Genomic DNA, 18,243 nt, shown 5'->3' on the forward strand with positions numbered 1-18,243 from the left:
ATAATTGACGGGCTGTGCACTTTTGAGCATATTCTGTACGTAGATTCATTTAAGAAATTTGGAGCCATTATTAGTTCTAGTAGAAGACAAAGGAAGAGAAAGAACAGAGAAGTTATTCTACAATATATTTAGTTATATTGGGAAAACAAGGCACATCCCTATCCAATAAAAATGTCAGAAACCAAATATATTTCACTTTGCTATGTAATACTTCCCTGGGGTTCATGTGACATTGCATTGTAGGAGAAATTATCTGTAACTCTGTCTAATACAGAAACAATCTATACAAATTCCACTCTAGAGGGAAAAACTTTATAGTTTGGACCCAGGAAATTTTATCTTGATGTGGGTTGGTTGATTTTTAGCCCCCAAAAACATCTCTTTAAATATTCTCTAAACATTCAAAAATTAATTTTTAGGTATTTAATGTTTACAAACATTCCTGGTTTTCTCTTTCTTATTTCTTAATAGTCCTAGTGTTTCTTTATTGCCTAAGCCAATTTAAACAGCAATTTTTATTTTTGGTAGCATTCCATGTCTTTTTGTTAGAATGACAAATTGATTTTGCAGCCTTATTTGATTCACATTCTTGTTTCCTTTTCAGCAAATAATGCCTAATCTCAGGCTTTGATGATCATCCTTTACTTTTTAACCTTTGACAGCTATCTACCCAACTCAGTAGGGCTCTATTTTTAGTCAATAGTGACATTTTGGCAAGTGGTAGAAGATGTGGTTAGCATTTTGTTTTCTTCTTGCTTGTTTTCTTTTCATTTTACGTAACCATTTATTATTCTTACTTTTCTTTAAAAAAAAAAACTTATCTTACGAAGGCTTCCTTTTTACTTCCTTTGTATTATATGACCCATTTTAAATGGGTCTCAGCTCTGAATTTGAGTAGTGAATCTTTGACATTGCTTAATTTACATTTTCAAAAATTACTGGATTGAAATTTCAGTTTCTTTCTAATGGTTCTAAAGTGATTGCTATGTGTCAACACAAGAATTGACAGATTAATACAAGTACTTGTTCAACTGAAAGCATTCTAATAACCTCGTAAAATTTTTTTCTCTGAATCTTTTGGTTGATTTGCATTTGATTTCTTATTTTGAAAGCAAAAGTAATTTTCTTCTTGTCAGAAATAAGTGGTGACCTTATTTATTTACTTCACTTCCACCATGATTATATAACTGAAGAAAATATTATTTTAACATACTGTCTGAATTTCAACATGAGGTTCTTTATTCTTTATTCTGATGTTGTCTTCAAATTAATTATAGTGTTGCCACATAAAAAAGGATATAAAACACCATGCTGTAATTATTTACACTATCCAAGTAAAGAATTCGTTTTCTCTTTTATAAAATCTCTAGCCGAGTTGATCTCTGATCATTATTGGCAATAATCAATTTGCCAAGTGCAAATGTTCACTGTCTTTCTTTTGTTTCCTAGTCCTTGTTTTCATATACTTTTGAAAGACTCCTTTATTTACATTTGTGATCAGCATATTCATAGCGTTATTATACAACATGGATATTTTGTATTTTTCATACATTTTTCTTTCCTAAATGCACTCTTTTTGATTTCTCTGTTTGTTACAACTAGAAATTTTAGTGATGTAAGTTAATTATTCCTCCAGTTGTTAAACAGTTTTGTTTATAATGGCTTAAATATAGTGCTTTGCTTACCTGAAATAACAGATAATCAGATTAATACACAAATTAGATTCCTTTCCAGAGCCTTTATTAAACTTCTGAAATTAATCTTTTTCTATTAAATTGTTAGTTTATCTAAATAGATTATGAAGTTAGAAGCCAAATTCTGGTTTTGTTATTCTAAAAGCAATTATACTCCAATAAAGATATATATATTTTTAAGTTATTCTATATACTATATAGCAAAATAGAAAGCGCTGTGTTTATACTGTCTTAGAATTGGAGTTGAAAATCAGTTAAGGAACAAGGTTCTCCAGCAATTAATAAGAAGTTCAAGAATAAAATCCTGAAAGTGTTGTTTGGTTTTTCTCTTTTTTTTTCTCCTGAGGAGAAAATGGCCAAAAATTAGGCAAAAGCACTCTGAGATATTTTTCTCCAAGGTTTAATCTTTAGAGTAGTTATTCTCAAAATACAGCCTGAGAGCCATCCCCATGAGAATTGCTTTAGGGGGTCCTTATTTTATTTTATTATTATTATTTTTTTAAATTAATTAATTTATTTATGGCTGTGTTGGGTCTTCATTTCTGTGCGAGGGCTTTCTCTAGTTGTGGCAAGTGGGGGCCACTCTTCATCGCGGTGCGCGGGCCTCTCACTATTGCAGCCTCTCTTGTTGTGGAGCACAGGCTCCAGACGCGCAGGCTCAGTAATTGTGGCTTACGGGCCCAGTTGCTCCGTGGCATGTGGGATCTTCCCAGACCAGGGCTCGAACCCGTGTCCCCTGCATTGGCAGGCAGATTCTCAACCACTGCGCCACCAGGGAAGCCCCCAGGGGTCCTTATTTTAAAAGTCCAGTTCTTTCAAGTCAGGATTTGGGGACTTGGTGCCTTACAGTCTGAATTTTTAAGTAATATCCAAATATATTCATAAGTATAATAGATTTTAAGAACCTAGAACATTACCAAAAGATTGGATCATGTTTTCTTTTTTTCCTTTTTTCTTTCTTTTTATTCCCCTAAGCATCTATAATTGTGCTCTTTGTGTTATGTTGGGCTCTCATTTTCAAGAAATTGCACTAATCCTATAATACATATGGAGAAAATGTAAAGAATCTTATTAAAGTTCGCTCAAGTGATTTTAATATTACAAAACAGATTTTGTAAGATATGAAAAATATATGGAAAATCTACTTCTGAACTATCGAGCATTATCAATCTGTATTGTTCTATCATGAACTTTTAAAAAAAATATATTTATTTACTTTTGGCTGCGTTGGGTCTTTGTTGCTGCGTGCAGGCTTTCTCTAGTTGCAGCGAGCGGGGGCTGCTCTTCATTGTGGTGCGCGGGCTTCTCATTGCAGTGGCTTCTCGTTGCGGAGCATGGCCTCTAGGTGCGTGGGTTTCAGTAGTTGTGGCACACGGGCTCTAGGGCGCAGGCTCAGTAGTTGTGACGCACGGGCTTAGTTGCTCTGTGGCATGTGGGATCCTCCCGGACCAGGCTTGAACCCGTGTCCCCTGCATTGGCAGGCAGATTCTTAACCACTGCGCCAGCAGGGAAGCCCCATGATCTTTTATTAATACTACCTTAGGAGTAGTACTGTTTGAATGATAATACATATACATCTGAACATGTTACATCATAGTTACCTCATTTTTACTATCTTGTGACCATTTTAAGATTAAATATGAATGTAGAGGAGGAAAAATAATTTTCCCTCTACCCTTCTCAATTCTTGGTTGAGAATCCCTGTAATAAAATACAGATTAGCAAGAGAAAAACGAACAGGAGTTAATTAACATGTATACAGGGGAGATACCTAGGAAACATGAGTAAAATTCCTTAAATGACCCAAGCCACTACCTTAAATACCATGTTCAGTTAAACACAAAGGAAATAAGGCAGGGGCCAGGGGTGGAGGAGGGGTTTTATAGGAAGTTTCCAGGAAAAGCATGGTTAACAAGTGTAAGATTTGTTATGTGGATTTAAGTCAGTGCCTTCTTCATTGGTTAGAGTTTCTTGTAATTTAAGAGTCATCCCTCTATTCCAGGTATGGGAGAGGGAGATGCCCTTAAAATAGAGATTTCTTTTATAAATTTTCCTTTCAAAAGGGTAACTTCTACTTCATCTTCAAAGCTTTTCCTATGTGTGCTATTTCTCAAAAATATAGCACAGAGTAATCCTTATGCCAAAGAGGCATATTTTGGGGTGGCATATTCTGCTACCCTTCAATGAACATCACAGAGGATTTTGAATATGGTATGAACAGATTGCTGCCCACATTACAGGTATAACTCAAAATTCTTCTAAAATATTATAGTCTGTGTTCATTGTTTTTCTTTCTGTGTTTTGCAGTTCAAAACATTGCGATTGTTCTTTCTTTTATTGAGTGAAATTGTTTTTCCCCAGGAAACATAAATTATTCCTTATACATTTTCCCACTTATTCCCTTGAAATGAGTAATATAATACATAGCCTCCACACTGTTACAGATTGAAAATCCAAACATATTAGGAAAAGTGACTTACTCTGAGTCTTGACCTTATCATCAGCAAAAATAGGATAAGACATCCTGCAGCCCTAGGCTTCTACATTTTTTGCTTCTTCATTTTTCCTCAAGTGTGGGTTTGACCAATATTTCTTTTGGAAAAGTTCTTCTTTCATTCTACACTTAAATATGTGCGTTTAATTCATATTGCTCCCTCTCCTCATTCCTCTCCCTCCTCCCCCCCCACCAAATGCCAGAGTACTTTAGTAGACTGACTTTGTTATAAGGTCACAGTTGATGACCAGATTTTGGCATAAACACTTAAATTTAATGCTCAGAAATTTGCTACTTCTCAAATAGCCTCTTGCATGTTTTTAAAAGAACTTTTCTCTCTGTCCTTCACTGCCCCCCTCCAAGTAATATTTTTTCAGATGGGATATGTACACTGCACGGAAGACTTAATACGAGCTCAAAGTCAGCATTTTCCTTCCGGTCCTACCCCTGCAGGCCCTCCCTCCAATGGTAACACTATCAGTAGTTCCTTCCATCCTCCCTCCTTCCCTTCTTCCTTTCTTCCTGCCCCACCCTCCTCTCTTTCTCCCCTCTTCCTTTCTCTCTCTCAATACTAACTGGATCATATTTACCATACTGTTTTTCTTTTCCATATACTATTTTGCAGCCTATGACTTACCAGTCTTTCCATATCAGCATATAGATCTATTTCATTTTTTTAAATGATTAGATAATATCTCATTGTATGGAGATACCATAATTTCTCTAACTGGTCTCTTCTTTAATGATTCAGCATACTCTGCAAGTATATCCCTGAATAAAGTCAAAGTATTGGACTTGCTGGATGGTAAAATCACTATTTATATCTACAATAGTGTAGAAGTGCAAATTTCTCCAAACTTTCTCCAACACTGTTATCAAATCTTTAGTTTTTATTCATCTTATTCTGTAGGTGAAAAAATGGGTTCTCAAAGTTCTGATTTCTTCATCCCTAAGTATGAGTGACCTTGGGCATCTTTTGATGGTTGTTGAACATACTTTACATATGTGAGTGGGTTGTTCAGTTCTTTTCTCCATTTTTCTATTGGATTGTTTGTCTTTTTTTTTTTTTTCCTTTTTGGTAGAAACTTTTCATAAATTGAGGAACTTGGCCTTTTGTCATTTGTATTACAATTCTGGTTTTTTTTTGGTTTCCACATAGTTCTCTTTGTATTTTCCTTTATGCTTTTTGTATTTGATATAATGAATTTAAATGTCTACTCTGGTTTTATTTTTATTTCTACACATCTTTTTTCTATCACTTTTATATGTTACTTCTTAGTGTGTGTGTGTGTGTGTGTATATATATATATATATTATTTTTTTTTTTTGGTGGTGGGGGAATGCCATGCGGCATGTGGGATCCTAGTTCCTCGACCAGGCATCAAACCCGCGCTCCCTGCATTGGAAGGATGTAGTCTTAACCACTGGACCACCAGGGAAGTCCCAGTATATATATTTGATCTTTCTGGAAATTGTCTTCTAGTGAGGGGTGAGGCAAAGACCTACTTTTATTATTTTTCCAAGTGGTTAGTGTAGAGGAGTAAAAAGTTTTCCCTGACCCTCTTAGGGTCCCTGGCTGGGTGTGAAAATTAAACTGACAAAGACAGATAAACAGGAGTAAAGCATACAAATTATATTGAATTTTTTCATGTACATGAGAGCCATCACAAGAGAATGAAGACTCAAAGAAGTGACCAGAGCAGGAAGTTTTTATACCTTTTAGACAATCAAACAATAAATTTGTGAAGAATTGACAAGGCAAAGGGGTTTGGGCTAGGAGTAGTAAATGGTGAAAATGTAACTAGGAAGATAAGAGTTAGTTTAACAAGGTTTGTTTGTAGATTCCTCTGGTGCCTTCCTGGACTGATAAGAGTCTGTCTCCAGGAAAAGGAGAATTTATTTCCTGCCTTTAGGTGGAAAGGAGGGAGTTGTTTTCTGCATTTACTACTTCTTAATTGCCTTCAGCTCAAAATAATTTTTATGTCAGAGAGGCATATTTTGGGGCAACATATTCTGGTTTCCTTTATTAATTAATTTTCCTAACATCATTAGTTGAATAAACCATTTTTTTCCCCAAAATGCCACCTTTATCACATGCTCAATTCCCATATATGTCTTGCTTCTACATTCTCCTCTGTTTCATTGCTCTGTTTTGAATATTCCTTCAAAGGACCAGACTTTTTTCATAATAATTTGGAAGTAGCCACTTACCAAATTCTTTAGGTGATACTTAGGTATTACTACCAATAGTAGTAATCATTCTTCTATTAATTCTTTTGGTTTCTATGTACGTGGTCACATTATTTGCAACTAATACACTTTTTGCCCATCTGTTCTAATGTTTATATTTGTCATTTCTTTCTCCTGTTTCTGATATTAGTGGGAATGTTTTTTCTCCATTAAACATGGTACAGCCTTTTTGGTTGAGATACGTACTTTATTCTAATGTGAAGAGATTTTCCTTTTAGTAATAGTTAATAATAAAGAGTTTTATCAAGAATTAAAGTCAAAATTTTTAGTTGCCTTTTCAGCATCTAAGGATTATCATATGACATTTTCCCTTTGATCTGTTAACATTGTGAATTATAGTGACAGACTTTCTTACACTGAAAAGTTTTTTTCTTCCTGTACTTGAACTCCTCTTGGTCATGTTATTTATTCTATTAAAGGTCTACTGAATTCTATATTCTTAGTCTCCTTAAAGTGTTTTCTCAATAATCACATGTGAAATTGATCTTTGATTATCTTTTGTGCTGCTTTTCATGTTTTAGTACCCATGTTTTGCTGACTTTTTAAAAATAATTTAAAGAGAATTTAGAAGTTTTTCTCCTTTTAGTACTGTCTGGAATAGTTTGGAAGCATTTCTTCTTGGCCACTCCTTTTAAAATATAGGACAGCCCTCTTTTCCTTCCTCTCAGCACAACTGATAATAGGTTGTAGAGCAGTAACTTTTTTTTTTCCAGTTTTTTATTTGAAAGTTTTTTCATCTTTACAGAAGAGTTGTGGGAATATGAATAGTACAAAGAACATCCCTATACCCTTCACTCAGATTTATCTGTTGATAATACTTTACCCCATTTGTAAAGCTGTGACTTTTAATAAAACTTTCCTAGAGACTTGGTTAGAATAAAACTACAACGTTAAGGGTGTAGCAGTTAACTGCTAATACTAGAAATAGTATTCTTAAAGCACATTTGCTCAGATCCAGCCTCTCTGTCCATTGCAGAGGCTTCTCACTGCTTCACTTTTTGCTATCCCTCTCGTGGGCCTCATGAGCCGTGCTTTGGAGTACAGGCCTACTCGAGTTCACTCAAGTGGTTCAGCCTCAACTCAGTGTCTTTGTCTTTAGAGAGAGAAGATTTTTGCCCTGTCCTGCTGCCCTCTAAGGCCCACTTCCTTTCCAGCCTTACATGATCCTAGCGTATTTCCTTCGGGGGAAATCTTGCTTCAATCCATGAGGAAGAGCCAGACCATCAGGGAAGTGTGACAGCAAAGCGTAGCCACTTCATTCTTGAGTAAAGAGAAGATCGGGCCTGTATGTCCATATTCCTGTGGTCTATTTCCTGCTCCTGTCCCCTGTGAGACAAGAGCACATGAATGAACACACACACACACACACACACACACACACACACACACACACACACTCCCTCTCTCTCCCCTTTAAGAATAAACAATAATTTTCAGATATACCATCTAAACCTCTATATAGGAAAGAAAATTAAGAACATTTAAATACTTCTGCTAAAACATACATTTCCTTAACAATAATAAATAATAGAACATAGGATTTCAGTCTAACATTTTTCTATGTGGGTTTCTTTACTTAATTTAGTTCCTCATTAAGATTTAAAACCTACATACCTTAAAAGTCCTCCAAAGGGGTATCTTCTAGAACAAATAGGCCACCTATTCTAAAGACAATCCACAAGCTGCTTATAACTGTAAAATTGGCGAAATTTTCTAGTTTCAAAAAATTTTCAATCAGCAGGCATCTTTTGTATACAATTGCTGTATAAAAGCCATCACCATACAAAAAATTGAAACTGAAATTCAGGGTGTCAGTTAGGATCATTGTTATTTAGTTGCTCTTAATAATTTTATGGAAAAAGACATTTAGAAAACCAAAAATTGTTCTCCTCAGTAAAATAGTGATTCATTATTTTGAAAATATTGAAAAAATGTTCTCTTGAAGTTAATGTATTCTTTTTAATTCTTCCTATGTAGTTACCTAAACAGTTGTATTATTACTGAGTCAAGGCTTTTGTTCCAAATAGGTGATTTAGGCTTAATCATTATGAAACACTGGATGGTTCCACTTTAACAAATTCTGTGGTAGTTAGAGCTCAGAGCTTTGAACCACCTATACGTACATAATTAAAAAGTTTATTTCTAGGGTAAAAGTAGTTTCAGCCAATTATTTTCCTATTGATAAATTTTATCTAGAACTCAGCTATTCTATGCTACGTATAATTTCTTTCCTTAATGGGAACATGAGATTACACTAATATACTTATATTTTTTAATTTGGAATCATGTTTTGTTTGAGTTTGTCCTATCAAACTTTATCTTCTACTGATGGTGCCCAAAAAAGGAACAATCAACAGCAAATATTTAAAAAATAAATACCTAAGAACATTAGCAACTGATTATCTTTCTAATTTGTAGAAATCACCATTAGTCATTTAACTACATGATCTTTTAACAAAAAGGTGATGAATAGAAGATTTGGGGTTGTTACCATGAAAAATAACTAGATAAAAACTGATTGGAATTTCATTTTTTAGGTGAATTCTCCAACCAGGGTAGGGTATTATCTTCAGATAATTCAGATACCTGAATCAGGTATGCAGATTCAGAAATTCATTGTTTTCAGTGATTCCAAGTTAATCAGATTCTGAGATTTTTCATTCAAGCTAACAAAACTCAAGGAAAACTTTTCATTTAGCTCATAATGCCTGCTTATTGATGTATACTGAGGAATGGCTTTCCTTGGCTGTTGTCACCCGAAAGAGGCAGAATGGACTCTTTCACCCAAAGTTTGGTTCAGATGTCCAGAATGATGATGCCACAGAGATGTCAATAGGATGTGAAAAAGTTTATTTACTCACATACTGCTTTCCAGGGAGAGCAGACTAGGCTCCTAAGCAGGTATGAAAATGGCTTGAGAAAACAAGGAAAGGAGACTGGCTTGGTTTTTTTTACTGGGTTTAGTGCTGCTGTGAACATCGCCATGCATGTATAGTTTTGAATTAGAGTTTTCTCCAGTTATATGCCATGGAGTGAGATTGCTGCGTCACATGGTAAATCTATTTTTAGTTTTTAAAGGAGCCTCCATACTGTTTTCCATAGTGGCTGCACTAATTTATATTCCCACCAGCAGTGTAGGAGGGTTCTTTTTTCTCCACACCCTCTCTAGCATTTACTATTTGTAGACTTTTTGATGATGGCCTTTCTGACTAGTGTGAGGCGATATCTCATTGTAATTTTGATTTGCGTTTTTCCAGTAATTAGTGATGTTGAGCATCTTTTCATGTGTCTGTTGGCCATCTGTTTGTCTTCTTTGGAGAAATGTCTAATTAGATCTTCCACCCATTTTTTGATTTGGTTGTTTGTTTTTTTGATATTGAGCTGTATGAGCTGTTTGTATATTTTGGAAATTAATCCCTTGTTGGTCACATCATTTGCAAATATTTTCTCCCATTCTGTGGGTTGTCTTTTCGTTTCGTTTATGGTTTCCTTTGCTGTGCAAAAACTTTTAAGTTTAATCAGGTCACATTTATTTATTTTTGCTTTTGTTTCCATTACTCTAGGAGACAGATCCAAAAAATACTGCTGCAGTTTATGTCAAAGAGTGTCCTGCCTGTGTTTTCCTCTGATAAGAGTTTTATAGTGTCTGGAAAGACCGACATCCTTGATCTCAGTAGCAGACAACATTAGGAAATTTTGGAAACTGGTTCATCAGTGGGTGCCTGGCAGGGCAACACAGAACACTGTTAGTCACACTAAGTGAAGTGCACCAAAGTCCAGGTAGGCAGGTGATTGGCACTAAGTAAATTTAGCAACAAGCAAAAGGTAAGGACCTGGTGATAGAATCTGAGTCCCAGAGAAAGAACCCTATTTCCCAGGATACTAGGGAAGCAGAACAGACCCCTGTTTCTAGAGAAATTGAAATTAAGAAAATGAGTGACGAAACCATGGAAGGAAGCAAAACCAGGGACTCACAACTAGGGCGCAGGTTCGTGGTATGGTCCACACACACAGAATAAGGCCGTGGCTCAGTTCCTGGAACTGTGCTCATGGTCAGAGTTGTTGCAGGAAAGAAGCAGCACTAATGATCTCAAGCCAGGTGATGATCTGTAATTCTTACATTTCTACTGCCTTGGAACTAACTTGGTCCCAGAATTTTGTTTAAGTGGTTTCAGCTCTGAGGATTGACAGGTTTTGAGGACAAGGAAACATATCAGTCATTATACTCTATATTGGTGCATAATTACTCTTTGGTTCAGATTTACAAAACTAACTTATGTGAAAGCTCGTTCTTTTCTCTTAGGGCTAAGATTTACCACTAGGTGAATCTTAAATTTGACTCTGTAGGCCTAAAGGTTGGGTTGTATGCTACTTCTTGGAAAGAGGTATAGAATATTAAGGTGTTAAATTATTTAATTTTATGATAAAATATGTAGGGTGCTTTGTGTATGTGTGTGTGTGCATGTGTGTGTCAGTTCCTAAGTTACCTTAACCCGTTACCAAGCCCTGCCTAACTTATCCTCAATTTTATTCTTAAAATACTAGGTAGAAAAAATGTTTCATCTTCACCTGCATCTTGTTTCAACGCTGAAAGCTTTTAGACTTTGTTTTGACTCTGTACTTGAATGTTATGCCTCAAAACTTTGAAATGGTAACTAAAAATATAATTGCTCTTGGACTAAAAACTTTTCAGTTACCTTCCTCCCTTTTGTGAAAAATCATAAACAACTTTCCTGTGCCTTGGTCTTGCCTGTCCCAGAGAATTTAAAGTCCTTGATTTTTATTTAGTCATCCATTCACTCATACCTTCAAATAATGTCTGAGCACTTACTATATGCCAGGTCAGAAACAGAATCACTTCCTGCATTCCATTTACCATGTTTCCATAATGGAAGCTTGCTAAAAGTCCACAACTTTATTTTTTCTCTTTTCTTCTTTCATTTCACTCAGCATTTAAAACTTATTTTAAATTGTTTTATGTTTCTGTCTTTTTTCTCCTTGAATAGTCTGGTAAGCAGGGTCTATGTCTTTTAGTCTTTCTCATGGTTCATAATAGTAACTACTTTTTTTGAAAGTCAGGATTACTGAGGTATAATTCACCCTTTTAGGTAAATTCACTTTTTTTTTTAATTGAAGTATGGTTGATTTACAATGTTGTGTTAGTTTCATGCACACAGCAAAGTGATTCAGTTGTACATATACCTATGTATATGTATATATCCATTCTTTTTCAGATTCTTTTCCATTATAGTTTATTATAAAATATTGAATATAGTTCCCTGTGCTATACAATAGGTCCTTGTTGTTTATCTGTTTTATATATAGTAGTGTGTATCTGCTACTCCCAAACTCCTAATTTATCCCTCCCTCCTAAATTCACCTTTCTTAGTGTACAATTCCATGAGTTCTGCCCAATGCAGGCATGTAACTGCCACCACAAGATACAGAACGGTTCAGTCAGTCCCCAAATCTTCTCGCATGCTGCTGTCCTCCTCCCACCCCACAGCCCCTGGTGTGCTTTCTGTACCTGTTGTTTCGTCTTTTCCAGAATGACATAAAAATGGAATCATGTAGTACCTAGTTTTGGGGTCTGACTTCTTTCACTTAGCAAAATGCATTTGAGATTTTTTTTTTATTAGAGTATAGTTGCTTTACAATATTGTGTTAGTTTATACTGTACAGCCAAGTGAATCAGCTATACGTATACATATATCCCCTCTTTTTTGGATTTCCTTCTCATTTAGGTCACCACAGAGCATTGAGTAGAGTTCCCTGGGTTATACAGTAGGTTCTCATTAGTTATCTATTGTATTTTATTTTTTAAAAGGAACAAACACTATTTATTTATTTATTTAATTATTTTATTTTATTTTATTTATTTTTGGCTGTGTTGGGTCTTCATTGCTGCACGCAGGCTTTCTCTAGCTGCAGCAAGCAGGGGTTACTCTTTGTGGTGGAGCGTGGGCTTCTCATTGCAGTGACTTCTCTTTGTTGCAGAGCACGGGCTCTAGGCGTGCTGGCTTCAGTAGTTGTGGCACGTGGGCTCAGTAGTTGTGGCTTACGAGCTCTAGAGCGCAGGCTCAGTAGTGGCACACGGGCTTAGTTGCACCATGGCATGTGGGATCTTTCCGGACCAAGTATCGAACCCGTGTCCCCTGCATTGGCAGGCAGATTCTTAACCACTGTGCCACCAGGGAAGTTCTCTATTTTATACATAGTATCAGTAGTGCATGTATGTTAATCCCAATCTCCCAATTCATCCCACCCCCCCCCCGCCTTCCCCCTTGGTATCCATACGTTTGTTCTCTACGTCTGTGTCTCTATTTCTGCTTTGTAAATAAGATTGTCTATATCAGTTTTATTCCTTTTTTATTGCTAAATGGTATTGCACTGTATAGATTTACCACAATTTTTATTCATGCACCAGTTGAAGCACGTCTGGGTTGTCTCCAGTTTCTGGCTATTATGAACAAAACCACTATAGACATTCATTTAGTAACCAGTTTTTAAATGGGGACAGCTTAGAGATCGGGCAGTGTGATATAACTGTGAAAACAATCGAGACAGCAGTGATGTGGGCTTTCATACTACTTTTTCATCCAAGTTAACTGTGAACTTCAACAAATAATTTAACCTCTCTGTACTTACTTCTGTTGTAAAATGTGCATGATTTAGGACTTATTCTAACTTTAAAGTTACATGATATTGTGCTGTATAGGTAAAGTATTTACTCTTGTGTTCTCCAAGAGGAGAATTATACATGGTCACATACATCTTTGTAAAATTAAGTTGTATGAAATCAGTATAACTAATTTTTTTGATATTTGATATTGAAGTATAGTTGACTTACAATGTTGTGTTAATTTCTGCTATATAGCAAAGTGATTCAGTTACATATATATATATTCTTTTTATATTTTCTTCCATTACAGTTTATTATAGGATATTGACTATAGTTCACTGTGCTATACAGTAGATCCTTGTTGTTTGAAACCAGTGTAACTAATATTTTAAATTAGTGGTCCTTTTGTCTCTAAGTTCAATCACAAATGACTTGAAAATAATATAATTTTCTTAATAAATTTTAAATGTCATGATAATCTTGAGCTCTTTATTAACTATGTAATCCAGATGATTTTACATTGGAAAATTATTTTGATAATACTTTTAAATAAAATATTTGATGAACATTTTCTTTCAAAATATTTTATCATTTATTTATTTTTAATTTAGATGGGTCTAGGAAAGACAATTCAGGCAATTGGCATCGCTTACTTCTATAAGGAGGAATGGCCTCTTTTAATAGTGGTCCCTTCATCTCTGAGGTACCCTTGGACAGAAGAAATAGAGAAATGGATCCCAGAGCTGGGTCCAGAAGAAATCAATGTTATCCAGAATAAAACTGATGTTGGGTAAGAACGACTTTTTAATCTTTAAGAAAAGAAAAGCACTCCTGTGTGTATTTAGCATATAGCCATGTTTGGACTGAGATTGTCACAGTATTTAGAATGAAGAGAGTAATATGGCGAATTTTATTTTACACTTTAAAATATGAATTATTTATCTAAAACCCAACTGTGTATTTGATGTCATAAGCTCCTTTATGGTATATTTTTAAAGTAAATGTAACGTATACATGCTTTTAAAATATATGAATATACCTATGCTGTATATACCTTAAATTTACTTTAAGCAGACTATTTTAGGGTTGAAAAACAAATTTTACAACTTTTCAAGGATTAACTTGAAGATTTTCAGCTTTTATTATCAGCAACTATGGCTGGCTTTGCTTTCTAAGTTGTTAGTATGCAAGTTTTATGTATAACTGAAAATTAATGTTAGGCAATTTTACTTTTTTATTATTTTAATTTATAATTTTAATATTTTCTGTATTGAAAATATTTGTTTTGTGATTATTTGAAGTCCTTACTCTAAAAATCGATCATAGTATAGCTACTATATTTTTCTCCTTTTGTTTTCTAGCCATTGGGAAAAACCAATCAATTTGAATAAACCAATCAATTTGAATATTAATAATTTATTACACTGAGTTTCTGGGTGAATCATGCAAATTATCATGTTCTCAGAAGTTCAAAATTACCAATTTCTCATCCACAAATAAAAAGCGATGTATCTACTGGAAATAAATGTTAATACTTAGATTTTTTTGCGCGTGTGTGGTAGTATTCTACTATATTGTATTCTCTAAGATTGTTAACATAAAGAGTGTTTGTAGAAATAAAGGTGGCCTTTGTGAATGTGGAAGGAGGACCCAGATAAAATAGATGGAAGCCTTTTTCTCTTTCAACCTTGGAACTCTAATTCAATGAAATATGTCTTCCTGGGCCGAAGAAAATTTAGACACTATTTGCATGGTCAAAATAAAATGTATGCAATAATTATAAATTTTCTCTCTTACAATAAAACTGCATAAAATTTAAGACAAGAATTTAGAGAATGTAGAATTTATTAAGGCCTTTATAGTCATTTTCTGTAGGCTGTCCCTTTTTAAAAGTTAAATTTAAGTATTTTAAAAATATTTCTCCTCTATCATTTTTAATAGCATTTAGGTCTTCTAATTTTTATTGTTATTTTGGAAATATACTCCTGCGATTAAAGAGTGGCTAGTATTTTTATTTGAATAATAGTTGGGATATGTTTGATAGTACTACAACCCCACAGTGTAACTTTTCTGCAGGACGTTAGCTAAGGGCAGGAAAACTTACCCAATGTCTTCCAGGTGCTTAAAGAAAACAGCTTTAGGTATATAGCAACATGTGGCAACATGTATTTACTGCAAATACATGTACCTCCTTTTGTCATGCCAGTTATGCCTAGTGGACTGTCCACTAGTCAAGACGTGGCAGGGTAGCAGCTACAGTGACCTTTGAAGCCCTTGTCTTCTGTATATTGCTCTTAGTATATCTAAGTTAGTGATATTAACCCTAAACTTTTCTTCTGCAGCTTTTTCTGGTATTTGAGTACAGTAGTAAATTCTTAAGACTCTATATTAAGTAGATTTATCCAGGAATTAAATGCAGTTGTCCTTAAGAAAAAAAAATGCATGTTAGTACTGGCTCTTCAGGAGATCTGACTTTTCTGTTAGAGAGTAGAGAACTGCAGAAGACTGACACTGTCATGTGTTTTCCACTGGTGATATAGAAAACACAAAAGTGATATGTTTTATTGTTAATGCATTTATTTGTCTAATTATTTCATTCTACAAACTCATTGGGAGCGTAGCACTGTACATACAAAGATGAAGGAGACACATTTCCTGTCCTCAGCCCATCTAATGATATAATAAGGGAAATAAATATATAAATGAATAATTTCATTACAGTTTGATAAAGAATATTATAGATACGTGAATTATAGAGATAGTCCAAAAGATCAGAGATAACTTTAGCCCAATGTGTCTCTGTGTGAGGTGGTACCCTCCTCCTCTTTCCCCCACACTCTGTCACCCCAGGGCCAGGGCCTCACTTGTTATCAAAGTGATAAGGACTCTATTGGCTTTTAATGGGAGGGTTCAAGAATGTGAAATGCCCTGAAGTGTTCTGGACAGACCTGTAATACTAAGTATCATCTTTTTTTTTCTAAGTATCATCTTGCTCGAAATCACAATAGCAACTCAGCTGAAAAACACTGCTATCTTGTTTGTGGGAAGGCTTCATTGAATAGTTAACTAATCTTTGAGTATCTACTTTTTTTTATGCATGATTCTAGATGCATGGAAGCAAATATTCTCAGAAAGTAATGTACTTATCCTAGTAAAATGTGGCTACCTGGATGTCAAAATATTCCAAAGACCATTTAACCAAAAATTTGGTTTTGTTAACCAAATTTTAAATTTGGATTCTGATTTGTCATATTTGAAGATGGTAAAATCTTAAGAGATACTGGGTTTCAGCGGTAGTACCATCTCTTCTGATGTTTCCTCTTATTTCTCCCCTGTATTTCTTCCCAAAGAAATGTATTTTTTTATGATAAATTGGTTACTAAAATATTTTTAAAGTACATGGATTTTCTTTTCTAGGAGAATATCGACCAGCAAAGTGACAGTTCTGGGTTATGGTCTTTTAACCACAGATGCGGAGACTTTGATAGATGCACTGGATAATCAGAACTTCAAAGTAGTTATTGTAGATGAATCACACTACATGAAGTCCAGAAATGCAACTCGCAGCAGGATTTTATTGCCAGTAGTACAGAAAGCCAAACGAGCCATTCTTCTTACAGGAACTCCAGCACTGGGAAGACCTGAAGAGGTATTAAAATCCTTATACTTTGGGCTTTCAAAAAAGAATTGAATCAATCACTGTTTTTTACAGTTCTTAATTTTAACTTAGATGCCTCAAATGCCATAAGAGCACATTGGGAAATTCTAGATATCTATTTATAGTTAAATATATCTTTTACCATGACTGTTTTTATCTGTTTACATGTGAACCATAGCTGTGCTTGTAGGTATATATAAAAAATAGTTTTTACCTTTATTATAAGATTTTCATATTTAGTACACATTTGTAATATTCTTCACACTTGTGTTCTTATGGTTCTTCTATGGTCTCAGTTTTCATTTATCTAGTCTATTTTACATTATAAGCTCCTTATGACTGGTGTTGAATCTACTTTGTATCTTTTATACTGTGTTACATAATTTCTCTCTGTTCCTCTTTTGCTTCAAAATCCACATTTCGGAAGGTAGACGAAAATAGAACTTATATGAAGACCAGATAGGGTATCCACTTTGAATGGAGGGATAAGGCATTTGTTTGATTCCCTATTTAGCTTTCACAACTCTAAGAGGCAGATCGGGTATGGAAGGCTGAGAGGAAGAAATGAAGGGTGAAACATTCTAAGGGTCAGTGTAGCCTAGGGAAGCACTGTCTATTAAGGTACATTTAGTCATAGAAAAAAAATATGAGCCTATTGTCTGGTAGGGTTGTTGTAAGAAATAAAGAAAATATTGCTTCGAAAGTACCTTGTCCTGTGCCATAGTAAGCACTCAACTAAGGGTGTCCATTGTTATTTTTGATTCTTAAGCCAACCCTGAGAAACAGCTATTGCATCGCATCTCTACTAGTATTACCAAGGCTCTGCTTTTGTTCTCCACCCTGGGAGTCTTCTGAAATACACATAACAGTACATAGACTGTGATGGTAAAATTCTCAATTTTACCTTTTATATTTTTGCTCTGGATACTCACTGGAAGTGGGAGAGTGGACCCCAAGTAATTTACTTACGTTCCAAAATTATGTCACTGAATAATGGGGTTTATTATGTCTTAATAAAAAATACATAAAATGTATCATTTAAGAAGGAGAATATATAAAAGATATATATATTTTAAATGATAGTAGTAAGATGAATACTCACTTACTGATTATCTACCATAAGAAAGAGAGCACTGACAATACAGTAGTGGCCCTTGTGCCCCATGTGATTACATGCCAGTACCTTCACTCCTCACCCAGGATAGCCACTGTTCAAAGCAAGGGTAATTCCTGGTTTTGTGGATCATGATGGTTATACAAATTGGGGATGTTTGGGACTCTTTAAGAAAAAACTATAAAATTACAAGTTCTAAATTAGGAGTTCTGAAACTGGTATGAGTCCCCCAACTTTGTTTTTCTTTTTCAAGATGATTTTGGATATTCTGGGTCCCTTGAATTTCTGTATGATTTTTTTTTGTAGAACTTGGCATTTTTTGCAGAGAATCCAGCTTAGATTTTCATAGGTATTGTGTTGAACCTGCAGATCACTTTGGAGTGTATTGCCATGTTAACATAACAGTATTAA

General features: G+C 34.8%; 1 protein-coding gene across 13 annotated transcripts in view; it reads left to right on the plus strand.

Annotated features, from left to right (window-relative positions):
* Window positions 1-18,243, plus strand: part of ZRANB3 (zinc finger RANBP2-type containing 3) — a 262,135-nt gene that overhangs the window by 123,458 nt on the left and 120,434 nt on the right. For all 13 annotated transcript variants that reach the window (XM_082397845.1, XM_082397841.1, XM_082397840.1 and 10 more), the window contains 2 exons: window positions 13,672-13,850; window positions 16,478-16,709. In XM_082397845.1, coding sequence (XP_082253971.1) covers window positions 13,672-13,850; window positions 16,478-16,709 — 411 coding nt within the window. The remainder of the gene's footprint in view (window positions 1-13,671; window positions 13,851-16,477; window positions 16,710-18,243) is intronic.

The sequence above is a fragment of the Balaenoptera borealis genome (assembly GCF_965194805.1).
Source record: "Balaenoptera borealis genome assembly, chromosome: 6".
NCBI lineage: Eukaryota > Metazoa > Chordata > Mammalia > Artiodactyla > Balaenopteridae > Balaenoptera > Balaenoptera borealis.